General features: G+C 38.2%; 3 protein-coding genes across 3 annotated transcripts; all 3 read left to right on the forward strand.

The window, feature by feature from the left end:
- Positions 1-1,313: 1,313 nt before the first annotated feature.
- Positions 1,314-3,352, forward strand: CBG13630 (the record flags this gene model as incomplete). Its single annotated transcript, XM_002640447.1, has 3 exons — positions 1,314-1,394; positions 1,449-1,769; positions 3,215-3,352. 3 exons carry the CDS (start codon positions 1,314-1,316, stop codon positions 3,350-3,352), a joined length of 540 nt encoding a protein of 179 aa, XP_002640493.1.
- Positions 3,353-5,403: 2,051 nt separating this feature from the next.
- Cbr-lin-15B lies at positions 5,404-10,559 on the forward strand (the record flags this gene model as incomplete). Its single annotated transcript, XM_002640448.1, is given in 9 exon segments — positions 5,404-5,819; positions 5,874-6,155; positions 6,391-6,487; positions 7,215-8,696; positions 8,701-8,786; positions 9,409-9,421; positions 9,423-9,870; positions 10,059-10,093; positions 10,098-10,559. Coding segments are annotated over 9 exon segments (3,321 nt in total), but the record flags the coding sequence as incomplete, so codon positions are not given.
- A 2,452-nt stretch (positions 10,560-13,011) lies between these two features.
- On the forward strand, positions 13,012-14,121 carry CBG13633 (the record flags this gene model as incomplete). Its single annotated transcript, XM_002640449.1, has 4 exons — positions 13,012-13,085; positions 13,135-13,377; positions 13,779-13,895; positions 13,944-14,121. 4 exons carry the CDS (start codon positions 13,012-13,014, stop codon positions 14,119-14,121), a joined length of 612 nt encoding a protein of 203 aa, XP_002640495.1.
- Positions 14,122-14,322: the final 201 nt, after the last annotated feature.

Genomic DNA, 14,322 nt, shown 5'->3' on the forward strand with positions numbered 1-14,322 from the left:
TCCTTTTCAACGCCGTTTTTCGGGAAGTTCGGATTTTCTTTGAATTTTTTCGCAATAATATTTGAAAACTAGATAAATTTTAACACATTTTATTGCAATAGAGATTTNTGGTCGGGGTCCCCCTTTAAAAAAGAGGAAAATATGCAAAAATAAAATTGTTCCGAACCGAACTACTGTATCAAAGGCGCATGAAGATATTTCTAAAAACTGTAGCTGTTTTCGCTTTAGGGCCAGCTATGCGCCTTTATGTAAATTGTCGGCCACAAGATTTATCGGCGCCGGATAAGATTAATAATGTATTTACCGTAAAATCTGTATTAATATTGCGCCTCTATTTGAATTGCCCCTCTAATAGACTTGCACCTTTTGAGGTCACTTGAAAAATAGACTTGCAGCCTTTAATTGAATTGCCCCCGTAATACAACTTCCCTTCCGCGCCGATTGGAACTCTAAATATTTCATCCTGGTAACATTTTTGAATCTTTGAAACAGTTTCATAATATTTCTTTCTTTTGTAGGGATATCCAAATGTCAACTCGAGTTATGAGGCACTGAAAGGAACCATCTCGTTTTTTTTCTACCACAAGATGCAATGATCAATTTAAGGCAATAATTTGTGTCCCGATAGTCTATGAATAAATTTTGTTCTTCTGTACTTAGTGTTTATGGCTTTTAGATATTTTCAGTTCAAAATAAAAACATGAATACCTCACAACTTCAATGAACATTTGAGATTTGAAAATTGAAAAAATTACTGCATTGGGAAAAACATTAGAAAATCATAGGAATTAGTTTCCGAAATTTGCCTACAACTTCTGATAGAGAAGAGATCCTGGTCTGAAGTTTGGATATGTAGCCTAAAATTAACCGTTTTGAAAAAACCAGTCAGCTGGTGACAGTGTAAAAGAATTTAATAACGGAAAGTGATGGTGAATCATCAGAGAGCACATTCTCTGGGTCTCCCGATCACTAGCTCCTTGTGTGCCTATGAAGACATTTTTTTGATCATTTCTTCTCTTTGGCCACCTTCTGGTTGTGGAGGCCTATTTTTTATATATTTTTTTTCTGAAGTTCTAGGATTTATTCCCTTTTGGGTTATTTTAAAATCCTCGTCCCCCGGCGGCACATTTTTTTGAATTTTCTTCCTTTTCAACGCCGTTTTTCGGGGATTTCGGATTTTTTTTGAATTTTTTCGCAATAATATTCGGAAAATAGATAACTTTTAACACATTTTAATGCAATAAAAATTTTTGGTCGGAGTCCCCCTTTAAAATTTTCTTTCGTTAAACTTCTTTAGAGTCTTATGAAATCAGATGGATTTCGTTATAAAGTTGAAAAACAGCCTTAAATGGGTTGAATCCGAGGTACTGTATCAAAGGTGCAAAATTGTAATTGTTAGTAGAAGTCGAAATTAAGTATTTCCGGATTCAACCAAGTTCTTGCTTCAGGTCCTTCTCATTTCCTTCCTCGTCCTTTGCGTTTTGTCCCAAGAATTTTCTGGAATCATCTCTGCTCAAAGATGTATGAGAGACTCTGAGTGTATTGGTTCAGACGTGTGCCATGTCCGCCGATGCCTCCCGATTTCGGAACTCCGTCAGTGTGACATGTCTCCCGACGGTGACGACTGTGGATTCGAATACTTCTGCGTGGGCGGAGTTTGCTGGTACATGTCGGATATCTCCATGGGACGAAAGCACTCGTTCGTTCCAATGACATGTACACATCCACTCGAGTGTCCAGATAACAGGAAATGCGTCAACGGACTGTGTGTTTGAATCATAATTGGTTTTTTGAATGAATGAAATTTTGCATTAAAACTTGTTTGAAGTTAATTGTTTAAAAAATGACTCTGAAAAAGTAGGCAACTTTGAACCAATTTGTCTCGTTTCCTGGGGACAATATCAAAAAATGGTCAACTGACAAAATGTTTGTTATGTCATCGAAAATATTTTATTAGTTAAACATTTTTTGATATCTCTTACGGGAACCGAGATAAATTGGGTCAAAATAGACAGTGTGACTTTAATAGAGGTTTTACTGTAGGTGTGCATTTTGAGCTCAATTATTTCGGTTTTTGTAAGAGATATAAAACATTTGCAAACTACGAAAATGCAGGTGATATTATGACAAGTATTTTATCAGTTGTCAGATTTTCGATATCTGTAAACAGAAGACGAGAAAAAGGAGCTCAAAATGGAAAGACGAAATTGGCTCACTGCCAGTAAAATTTGACTTTGGCATTTTTTCTGTCATTAAAGGTGGGGGGACAGGAGATTTTACGGGGATTTTTGGGGCCAGAGTATGCATTCTACCGTGACGGTGTACAACGCTTAACGCCACTCTGCGTACAGCTGTCGTCCTCGCCCTTATGTATGCAATCGGGAGACCGCTTTCTCTTTGCCCGTGTAGCTCAGTCGTAGCGGCGCCGCACCCTCAATCCTCGTCCCACACGTTCAACTCCTCGAGAGGCATATTTAAACGAAATTCCGAGAACATTATTTTTTTCATGTCCCCCCACATTTAACTAACTTTGTGGTTTTGAAAATTTAGTAAAACTTCATTCAAAGAAATCAGAAAATTACATTTTTTGATTTGAAAACAGGAATAATACCATTTTAATCATGACATGCATTTTTTATAATTTGATTTTCATAATAAAACTGTTTTTTTTTCAAAATTTTAACCTCAAATTGTACTTTGAAAAATAGAATTGCAGCCTCTATCTGAATTGCCCTCTAATAGAGTTGCACCCCTTGAGGTGACTTGAACAATAGACTTGCATGCAATATTAATACAGATTTTACGGTAGGCTTCTACGGAAAATTAGATATGTTCTACTTAAATTTTGTTGATTTTTCAAATTTTCTAAAACAGAAAAAGTTCAATAAATTTCAGTGGATAACCTAGGTTAAAGCTTCGCAAGTGCCTTATAACCTCAAATTTAAATTTAAAAATAAAAGAAAACTCACAGAGAAAATCTTCATGTTTCCGATTTTTCGATTCAGAAAACGATTCAAAAAAATGTGCAATAAAATTCCGGAATCTTATGATTTTTTGGTGGGAACGGCAGGAGATAAAAAGCTTTAGCTGTAATTCAAGCTTACCTACTTGAATTTTTTGAATCATTACTAATTATTTTTTCAATGACAAAAATTGTATTCTCCGAATTTTTCACGGAAAAAAACCTAAAAGTCGACAAAAAGCTGAATTTCAGGTTACGGTAGTTGTCGTTGTGGAACCTTCGGCCACAGCCACCGATTTTTTTTGTACCAAAAAACCTGAAATTTCTTTTTTTGTTCTTCGAATTTTTCGTTTCTTACAATTAGCTCTTCACAAATTCAAATTTCCCTAATATTTCAGATTTTTCTGTATAATTTTTGGTTTTTCTTTTTTTTAAAGTTCAGGATTGTGTTCTTTCCTTTTTCGAAAACTTCCAAAATTCGAATTCCGCGCGAAAAAGCAGTAGAGCGAAATTGCGCTCCATCGAACACACGGCATCAAAAATTTTTCGCATTGATTTCTTGAATTTTCGGCAAAATTTTTTCAATTTACTGCTGAAATTTTTCGGAAAACTCTTTAAAAGTTTGTAATATCGATAGAAAATTGCAGTTTCTTTAAATTTTTCTAAAAATTATCTGAAAATTTCACTATTCATCTCAAAATTTTAATAACAGAAAAAATCTGAAAAAATTGAAAAATTACAGATTTTTTGAATTGATTCTGAAATTCTGAAAATTCTCCTCGAGATTATTGTGCACTATTCTGCAATCTTCAGTAGGGAATTTGATAAAAAAAGTTAAATTTTCATAAAATTTTGAAATTTTTGTTTTTATTATTTTGGATTACTGTAGTTTTGGATCACTGTAGTTCTGAAAAATCTTTCTTTGGGGCAGAATAGCATTCAATTCGAGTTTTCCAGTACTTTTAGATATTTTTACCTCATAAAAATAATATTTATTTTTCTGGAATTTTTTTTCTAGATTTTTTGATTAATTAATTAATTTAAAAAAAAATCCTTGTCCAAATAATTAGTCCCATAATTCTCTCAGATTCGCATTGAGAATTTAAATATTTCCTATCCACTTCCATGCAATACAACCTCTCTTTCCCTATTTCTTCTCGTTTCTTCCCCCATTTCTCTGCCACCCTCCTCGTTTCAACCACTCTCTCATCTTGCCATTCAGCGGGAGGGGAGGCTGCAATGCGCACAAAAAGTGTCGTCAAATGTGATGCATTGGCAGAGAATAGTTTGAAATCGCGTGAGACACAGATGCAGTCAATCGAAAGCGGTCCCACAGCGCACCGATTCAAAAGAGTGTCTGCAGATTCTGAATTCCTTTGAATTTTTCTCTAGAAAACCTCATTTGTCATAGAAGTCTTCCATTTTCAGGCGTTCCTAATGCAAACTTTACAAACTGCACGTCTCACCTCGAAACCACAAATCACTCTACCTTCAAGTTCAAGGTAGGAAAATATCTTTTTCAGGTTTATCGCATATTTATCGAATTAATTTTTTTCAGTTTTTCATGATTTTTAAACAGAAAATTTCAAAGTGCAAAATGACCCGAAAGCGATGGAAAAACGCCGGGGATGGCAGGTCCCACATCGAAAACTACAGTAACCTGAAAATATTGTTATTTTCCGTATTAATTTTCTCCATTTTCTGCGTTTTCAGTCAATTGTTTCACTATTCAGAATTTTAATTTTCCGACTTTTTGGGGAAAAGATAACAGACAAAACGACGAAAAGCAGTGTAAAGCTAGAAAAGAAATCGAAATTGAACATTTTCAGGTTACGGTAGTTCTCGTTTTGAGTCCGTAGGTTGGAAATATTCTTTAAAGGCGCATGCTCTGTTGAAGTATCACAGAAATTTTAAATTTCGCCTAATTTTCAAAAATTCAGTTTGCCGATTTTTTTTTCTGTAAAATTTGCGTCAAAGCAAAAAATCGCGCGGCGAAACCCGAAAGAGACCCGATATATACGCCTTTAAAAAATTCGGGTTACTGTAGAAAATAATTTTCCAGTCGATTCTTTTCACCCAATTTGTAGAACTTTTTTCTGGAATTTTCAGAGAAAACTTGCTACTTTTTTTCCAATTCCGACAGATAAAATGTTCCTTTAAAGATTACGGTAGCATTCGAAACCGAAAATCAGAAAAATTCTCAAATTCTCCCGGAAAATGCTATTTTTAAAATTTTTAGTTTTTTTTAAAGAAAGCTTAAACTGAAAATAGCGTATTTTTAAAGGCGCATATTTTCTATTGTTTTCTAATCACTGGGACGTCAGAATTGTTTAAAAATCAAAAAGAATAATCACGGAAAACCCATCGAAAACCCTAGTTTTCCCCTTGAAAATTGGATTTTCAGTGCCAAACCACCACCACCGCCGCGACCCAATGGCCCACCACCACCATACAAAGCATCTGGAATCCTCCGCCACCGTCCACCCCCAGCGGCTCGTGCCGAAGAGCAACAACAACTAGAGACTGATCCAAAAACCGTTGAGCTCCTGGCGAGATTCCTCGTCAGCCAAGGCCTCCCTCTAGAATGTTCCAAAGAGCCGGCGTTTCTCGATTTGGCACGTCATCTGAACAGTCGAATGGTGATTCCACCGGAAAATGTGATGAACAAGTTTATCGATCGAGCTGCTCAAATCGCAAAACCCCTTGTCAATTTTCAAAAAACCGTTGGTCCACTAACGGTGACACTGGACATTGCTGGTGACGACGATCAGAAGTACCTCGTGTTTTCGATTCATTATTTTGAAGACTTGTATGAGAGAAAGAATATTGTGTACCTGAGAAAAATGTACCTTAGATTGTAAGTGTCTTTTCACATGAAATTTTAAGTTTACATATTCTAAATTTGTTTTAGTATCGAAGCGGAAACATTGCTCACTTCCATCCGTCGTGCCGTCAACAACTACACCTATGGAACTGTGAAATTCAGTAACATCGTCTGCCCCAATGAATCGATTTTGGAGATGATTTCGAATAGCGGGGTTGTCAAACGATACTATGTCTGCTTTCAAAACTATATGACTCAATTCGTTCATATTTTGCTCAAGATTCCGGAGTTGGCTCAGGGGCTCAATCAGATTCGTTGTTTTGTGAAATACATTCGACAGGATGCCGATAAATATAGCAGATTTAGAAGGTTTTTGGGGTTTTTAGGCTCTGAAAATGTTGAGAAGGGGGTTCGAAAGCTGTATTTCGCAGGAAAATGAAAAATCGTTGAAATTGGCTCGAAAAGCCCGAATTTTTTTTTGGAAAAAATGACTTTTTTCCAGTTTTAAAATCGCTAGAAATAATTTTAAACAGCATGAATTTTCTAGAAAAATTAGGGTTTTGTCTGAAAAATCGTTAAAAGCCTAAAATTTGAATAATTCCAGAATGCAACTCTCGAGAAGTGCCGAAATGGACGTTCCGAAACTCGACAAAGAATCATGGGAAAGCACTTCAGTGTTCCTGACGAGGTGTCTCGTTTTGGTGAGTTTTTGGATTACGGTCAAGGCTGTGCCACGGCCGGCCGCGGCATTTTGAAAAGGATACTTTTGAGCTAGGTAGGGTACGGTAGCTGAGCGTATTTTCGAAAGAACGGCCGGATTGGTCCACGGCATCGGCCGCGGCCGCGTTTTGCACAGCTTTTGGGTTACTGTAGTTGATTTTTCTTCGATTTTTTGCAAAATTTAGATTTTTCAGCTATTTTTGAAGGTTTTCTTGTCTGAAATTTGATGGAACTGTGTTTGGTTACTGTAGGTTACTGTAGAAAACTTGTAGTTTAGTTTCCTTTTTTGCATACAAAACCACGTCAATATGCAGATAAAGACGCGATTTTGTATGCAAAAAAAGGAAGGTTTTCTACAGTAATCTTCAACGAACACCGTCGAATTTCAGACAAAAAGATTCGGGAAAATCTTCAAAAATAGCTGAAAACCCCTAAGAAGGTCTAAAAATTCTGCGAAAAATCGAAGAAAAAATCAATTTTTCTCTCAGAAAACTGCTCTTTTTCCGGAATTAAATTTTTTTTTTGGATTTTTCAATTTTTTAAGCAGTGTTTCGAGGCTTTGCAATTTCTAAAAACTATATTTTTTCCCAAAAATCGAATTTAAAAGTCTCGAAAAATCGCCAAAAAATCGCAAAATTTGTAAGGGACTACGGTAGTTGTCGTTTTGGGACCTCCCGATTTTTTCAAACCAAAAATCCCATTTTTCAGCACGACACCTTCGTCGAATACTGTCAATTGATGAATCTGGACCCATACATCTCCAACAAAACATTCAACCACCTCATCTATTTCCAACGTCTTCTCGAGCAATGCATTAAGTATTCTCGAGAACTCAGTCAATCAAACAACTCAATGTCCCAAGTGCTACCAGCTATCATCTCCCTCAAAGGATACATCACCACCAACAATTTGGGATATCCATTCCAACGACAAATCGACGAGACAGCTGAGAAAATCTTCGGACCAATTACCTATGGAGATTCTCGAGGTCTTTATGAAATAGCGTCTCTTCTGGATCCTCGTTACGCGTATGGAGACTGCTTCCCTATGGAACAATGGAAGATGCTGGAAAAGAGAGTGATTCAGGAGTTTGTAGGAGCTGATCAGCGTCTGGAGAAGTGTTTTTATCACGATATCACATTGATGAGTAATACGGAACGAATGAAAGTTCTCGGCAAAGAGTTTACGCTGTACCGGCATTGTGCGTTCGTGGAGAGACCGTTGGAATCGGAAAGTCCATTTTTCTGGTGGGGACGACGGCAAACTGATATGGAATTCTTATCAGTTATTGCTCGGGAGTACATCGCCTGCCCGGCGACATCTATCGATTCGACAGCCTTTTTCAACGAAGGTGGAAAATTCAATTACCTGTGTAACACATACTCCTACAGCCAACTGGATAGCTGTCTGAATGTCGCTGGAATCCATCAACATTATAGAGGACGTGGACCTACTAGCGAGCCAATCAGCCCAGAAATGGTAGAGACATTGAATAGCACTGCGAATCGGCTTCAACAAACTACACTGTACGCTCTAACAGAACAAGAAGCAGCCGAGATTACCGCTGGATTCTATCCACCAATGCCAACATATGCGAATCAAGAGGAGAAGGTGTTCGAAAAGCTTCCGCCGCATCGACGGACTGTAAATCGTATTCCGAATTCCGTGCCGAATCCGATCCCGATTCGAAAAGTGCCCCTTCAACGGATGGTGCCAGGAGGAAGGCCATCGATTCTTCGATCTACCCTACCACCATCGAGAACTTTGGGGCTACCGTTGACAGCGAAGAGACCAGTGGTACCGCGAGAATCTCCTCCAGGCAACGTTGTCACTGAGGAAAAACCTAGGGATTTGTTGGATATCCTCCAGGAGCCGAGCCAGGAGAAGGAGATCAAACTCGAGGAACCTGATGATTTTTGGGATTCGGCACCTTCCGGACCGTCTACTTCCGCCGCCTCGGCTCCATCTACCTCTACACAACCATCCACCTATCAGACATCCCTCAAAGGCATACCTCAGAAAATAGCCACCCACAATTTTGTTCAAAAATTCGCTCAAAAACAGAACTTTATAATTAAGAAGAAGCCGTTGCCACCGCCCATCTCGATTCGAGCCAACATGCCACGGATTCAGCAGGAGTATAAGCCGGAGCTGTTTAATGTAGGTGACAGGGAGAGGATTCTAGCTAGATTTTGAAAGATTTCAGATGGCATTCCAACCGCAAGAGACGGTGTACAGTCAGACGATGAATGCGGCGTCGGTGGCGGATGCTTATGAGAGGTAGGGAACAGAAAACAGGGATGATCGGGACGGGATTCCGGCAAATTCTGAATTTTCAAAATTTTCGGAAAATGCTCAATTTCTGGAAAATTCTGAAATTCCGAAAATTTTGAAACTGCGAGTTTTCAGAATTCTGAAAAAATGGCGAAATTTTCAAAATGGGCATATTCCGAAATTCCGAAAAATTCTGAAATTACAAAAACTGGAATTTCGGAAATTCCGGATTTCTGAAATGTTAAAAATCAGATTTTTTCCGAAATTTTGAAACTCGGAATTCTAAAAATTCTCAAATTTTCAAAGACGTGATTTCGGTAAGTCGGGATTTTCGAAATTTTTAAAAATCGGAATTTTCCGGAAGTCTAAAACTTTGAAGCTCGGAATTTTCGAAATTATGAAATTCCGAATATTCTGGATGTTTCTTATTTTCTGGAAATTCCTAATACCTCTAAAATCTCGAAAATTTTTGAAATTCCTGAAATTTCGACCGGAATATCTTTCAAAAATTTCCGGAAGGTCTGGAAATTATTTTAAAATTACTTTGACTTTCTGAAAATTTCAAAATCGGTATTGGCCGAAATTTTGAAAATTTATGAATAGGCCATTCCGAGCATTTTGGTAAAAGAAAAAATATGAAAATCTAGCTTAAATCCCAAATGTTCCAGACACCGTATCAATGTGGAAATGGTCAAAAGTCGTCCGTGCAACCGCCGTTGCACAGTGTGCGGCCATTTGGAGGTCCACGAGAAGCTGAAGAACGTCACAATAGACAATGAGAAGCTGTTGATCATGTTGGGATGCATCTATCGACAGGAATACACTCTCCGAGAAGCCATCTCCTTCATGAATCGGGAATCCAAAACGTATATATGTTTGATGCATTTCGAGGAGACCGTCGATGAGATTTACACAATGTTGCGGCTATCGTGTCCAGATGATATTAATACATGCTCTGATGATTTGATTCAGAATGCGTTGATTACTGTAACGGCGCTTCGACCATTTATCCAAATCAAGCAGTTGAGAAAGATCTTGTTTGATTTCACGCTGAAGAATAATCATACGAGAGCCACCATGACGGTAAGCAGTACACTATGAAATCAATTATCTCGGCTCCCCTGAGAGATATCAGCATTTTGTCAACTGATAAAATATTGGTAATATTATGATAGGTAATTCATCAGTTGACAGAAATTTGATATCTCTCATAGGAACCGAGATAATTGAGCTGAAAGGCACGTAAAGTATAGACTTCTGACAATGAAAGGATTTTAGGACTGGATGAATGCATTAGAAGACGTTCCCCTGCCAACAGCTCCCAAAACTGATAATCTGGATGACCAGGAAATAACACCGAAGGTGAATCGAGCGCCACGGAAGCAGGTTCTCGAGGAGGATCAGCATGACAAAACGGTCAAACTCATAGAGCAGGAAGAGTTTAAACTTCCCACTGTCCAGCAATCTGATAACGAGGAATGCGCGAATCCTACAGTTTGCTGCTACTGCTCAAAACGGGGATCTAGGCTGAAGATGCATCGTGTGCCACGCACCGAGGATCGGTTGCAGAGATGGATAGAGAAATTGGGATCGGTATTTGAGAAGCGGCTCAAGGCGGAGGAGGATAATTTTGTCTGCAAGAGCCACTTCCCAGAAGACGCGTTTAGTAGTCGTGGACGTCTGATGAAGGGGATGATTCCGTTTTCAGAGGCTGAGAAGAAAGAAGTCACTTATAAGATTCAAGGGGACAGTTTTCTGAAGCTCAATGAGCAGAAGTCGATGCCAAGTGCTAAGGAGCAGTCTGTATCCGTCGAGAGGAATTCTGATCTTGGAAGTCCCCACTTTGGGCAGAAAATTGAAAAAAGAGGAAGACCAAAAGGAGCTACGAAGGCAGTTGCGCTGACGAAAATTGTTCCAAGGAAGCCAGAGGAGCCAGAACTCAAAGAAGTGAAATTGGAAGAGCCCGAAGAGGAGGAATATCTGGAAGACGACGAAGATGATTTTGAAGATCTACAGAAACTATCCAAAGGAGACCATGATTATATACCGGAACGATGGAATGCAGGCCCTAGAAGACAAAGAAAAGCGCCGACGTCTTCTGAGGAGTCAGATGCAGATGCGAGGAAGTCGAAGAGGAAAGCTGTGAGGAGAAAAGCGTCGGAGGAGGTGTTGGACGGTGATGATGATTGGCAGCCGAAAAAGGTAAAAACTTGAAAATCTGAAAGATGGTCTAACTTTCCCCCAGATGAGTATTCTAGGTCATTGATCTTTTTAGGTCATCTGGAATAGCTGTCCTAGTCAAATGGCCTCGAAATTTCACCTGGAGAAAGTTAGACCACGAAGCTTGGTGGCCTCTTCATGAATTTCCTAGGCCACCAGCGTGTTGGACTAGCTTTCTACAAATGAGAATTCTAGGTCATGTAATTTAATGACCGAAAACGCTTTAGAGGATTTTCCTATGTCAACCAGCTTGGTGGCCTAACTTTCTCTAATTGAGTTTTCTAGGCCATCACTCCAGTCCCATTTAGCCTGATGGCCTAGGAAATACATCGAGAGAATGCTAGGCCATCAAGCTTGGCCCAGAATAGCAATCTGGAGAAAGTTAGGCCGCGAAGCGAGCTAGAAAATGCTGTATTCTAGGCCACACAGTTTGGTTGCCTCACTTTCTCCGAGTCATCTTCTCTGTCATTTTTTGTTTTAAGTTTGCTCACTTTTAGATGTGTACATTTTGACATGGTGGCCTAGCTTTTGCAAGTTAGGTTTTCTAGGCCACCACCTTTTGGCCTAGAAATGGCCTAACATGACTCTGTTATGTTTTCTAGGTCATGTCGCCATAGCGGCCTAACTTTTGCAAACCGAGTTTTCTAGGCCACCATGGTAAAATGACCTAGAAAACAGCAGATGAATATCGGGACATTTCTACATGATGGCCTAGAAATCTCAACTTGCAAAAGTTAGGCCACCATGTCAAAATGACCCTTCTTTTCAATTTTTAGTCATTTTCATTGGCGGTTGTGGCCTAGAAAACCGTTTCTAATTCTTTTCTATTTTTCAGAGAGTTCATTGCTAGCTTTGCCACGTCATCACATCATCGCTGATCTTCTGAATTTTCTCAAATTTGAATTTTATAATTTTGCTTATTTATATATCCATATTCAAGATTTTGTGGTTTTATAATAAAGAACTTTTTAAAATTTTTTCATTAAAAATGTTAAAGAAACGGGTTGTCAACCAGTTTTTTGTTTGCTTTTTAGCTCGTTTTTTTTGGAATTTAAAAACAAAAATCCATTTTTCAGTGCTGAAAAATGTCTGCAAAATTCCAAGAAATTCGGCAACAGAACGTTGAAAAATGCCGAAAACGGCGAGAAAAATACGACGAAGAAACTGGACGACTTTTCGATGCGTTCTGCACTGGAGCTGGAATCGATAAGAGTTTTATTTCGATTCTTCCGGAATTTCAGAATTTTTTTTTGCATTTAAATCCGGCCGCACAGTTGCCAAGCGGTGATTCTTCGTTGGAGGTTAGAAATTGGTCGGAAACTTTTGGCAAACATACTGGAAATTTGAAAATTATGGCTTACAAATAGCTCGAAAAAGGTCAAAAAGGAGTTAAAATTTTTTTAAAATTTTTCAGACATTTTTACTCGAAATCGGTTCTGGAATTTTCTAGAAAATTAGAATTTCTGAATTTTCAAATTTCCTGAATTTTAGAAATTTCGGAAACAGTATTTTTTTTTCTGAAAATTTCTTTTAAAATTGCTTTCGCGAAATTCTCAAATTTTTTTAGTTTTTCAGGTTTTTCAATTTTTTTCGTTTTCGATTTCGTTTTTCGATTTTTGCTCGAGGCGACGAAATCGACACCGATTTTAACGATTTTCGTCGATTTTTGTCGATTGTCAACAATCGACACAGCACACTACTCCTCTCTGTTCCATGTTAGATATGCATCCATATTGCTGCGTAGCGACTCAGGCATGATACAACAGTATTTTTCCTTTTGTTCATTCTCCCTCTCTCTCTTTTTTTTCATTATCTGTCTGTTGCACGATACGCATTTGCATTGTTTCCTTTTTGTTTTTTTTCACCAGTCAAATAAACATTTTCAAAATGTTTTGATATTCCCTTCAAAGTACGCTTCAAACATTTTGAACATGCTAAAGAACTCTATTGATTTCTTTAAACTTCTTTTTTTGCCTATTTCCGACTATGGTAATTCCATAACTTCTTCCAGATGCCGATTGCTCTTCTAAAATTCCCTTACGATCTTCTTGGAGAAGTTTTTAAACAGTGTAATCCTCTTGAACTGTAAGTTTTTAAGGTGAGTCATCATAAACTAGAATCTTCATATTTTCAGGTATTTCTTGTCAAAATGCTCGAAGAAAGCTCAAAAGACTGTCAAGTTGGGAGGCAGTATGAACTGGAAAATTTGCTATTGGGGCAGGGAGCAGATACTTATATGGCGAGATGACTTGAATTATATTTTCGATCCAACTGACAAACCAGAAGATTATTTTAAAATAGAATCTTGCGAAAGTATGAAGATTCCAAAAGAAGGGGCTTTCGATATGTTCTTCTATCTAATCGAAACTTTTGGAATGTGTATTGTGAAATCACTGGAAATTCAGTCTGGTAACTTTCATAATTTTTTGGAAATAACGAAAGTTTTGATCGAAAGAAACATGGAAATCGAACACTTCTATATTGGAGAAACTCTAGATCTGAACGAAGTTGTCAACGTTTTGCCACTTATCAGTCAGATGAATATCACCAAGGAGTTGCAATGTAGGAATAGCTTTCCGCCAAATTTCGACTATCAGTTGGACAAGTACCCAAACAGCATTAGGATTTACGACTCTCCTTGGTTCGGTATCAATCAACTACTGAAGTGTCCTTGTACTCGGATCGAACTAGGAGATTCAGGACTGAGCAATCAAGATCTGAATGTATTCTTCAGAGAATGGAAGAAGACAGAAGCATTCCCAAATAAACAGTTTCCAGGTTGGGCGAGGATGATTACATTTTCATGTGCGACGCAGTCAAAGTCTATAAGGATGATGGCACGGAAGCGTGGTTGGATGTGGAGTTAGGAGACGTTTCAAAACTGGAATTTTTAGTGTAAGATGTTGTGATTATTTGGAAAATGAACTGGATCAAATTTTGCAGATGGGACCCAGACAGAGACATGTGGGAAGATGAGGAATTAGTTCCGAGTGATGATGAGAGGTATGAAGATGAAGAGTTTGACGATGAAGAGTTTGACGATGAAGAGACGGAAGATGAAGAACCTGATGAAGAAGAATCAGACGAGGAAGGATTTGATGGTGAAGAACCTGAAAGTTGACTCCACAATTTGGACCATCCAAATTATTTGCTCCCCGAATCGTGAAGATCGCATTATTCCTCAATAAGTTTTGTACCCTCCAAACTAATCTCATATCTTTTCTACTTGTGTCTCTTTGTCTTATTCCTGTCTAATGCTTTGCCTTTTTCTCTGCGTGTCTATTTTCTCAATCTATGACTCCTATTTTTGTTTATACACCAT

Source organism: Caenorhabditis briggsae, assembly GCF_000004555.2.
Source record: "Caenorhabditis briggsae complete genome, chrI, whole genome shotgun sequence".
NCBI classification, from domain to species: Eukaryota; Metazoa; Nematoda; class Chromadorea; order Rhabditida; family Rhabditidae; genus Caenorhabditis; species Caenorhabditis briggsae.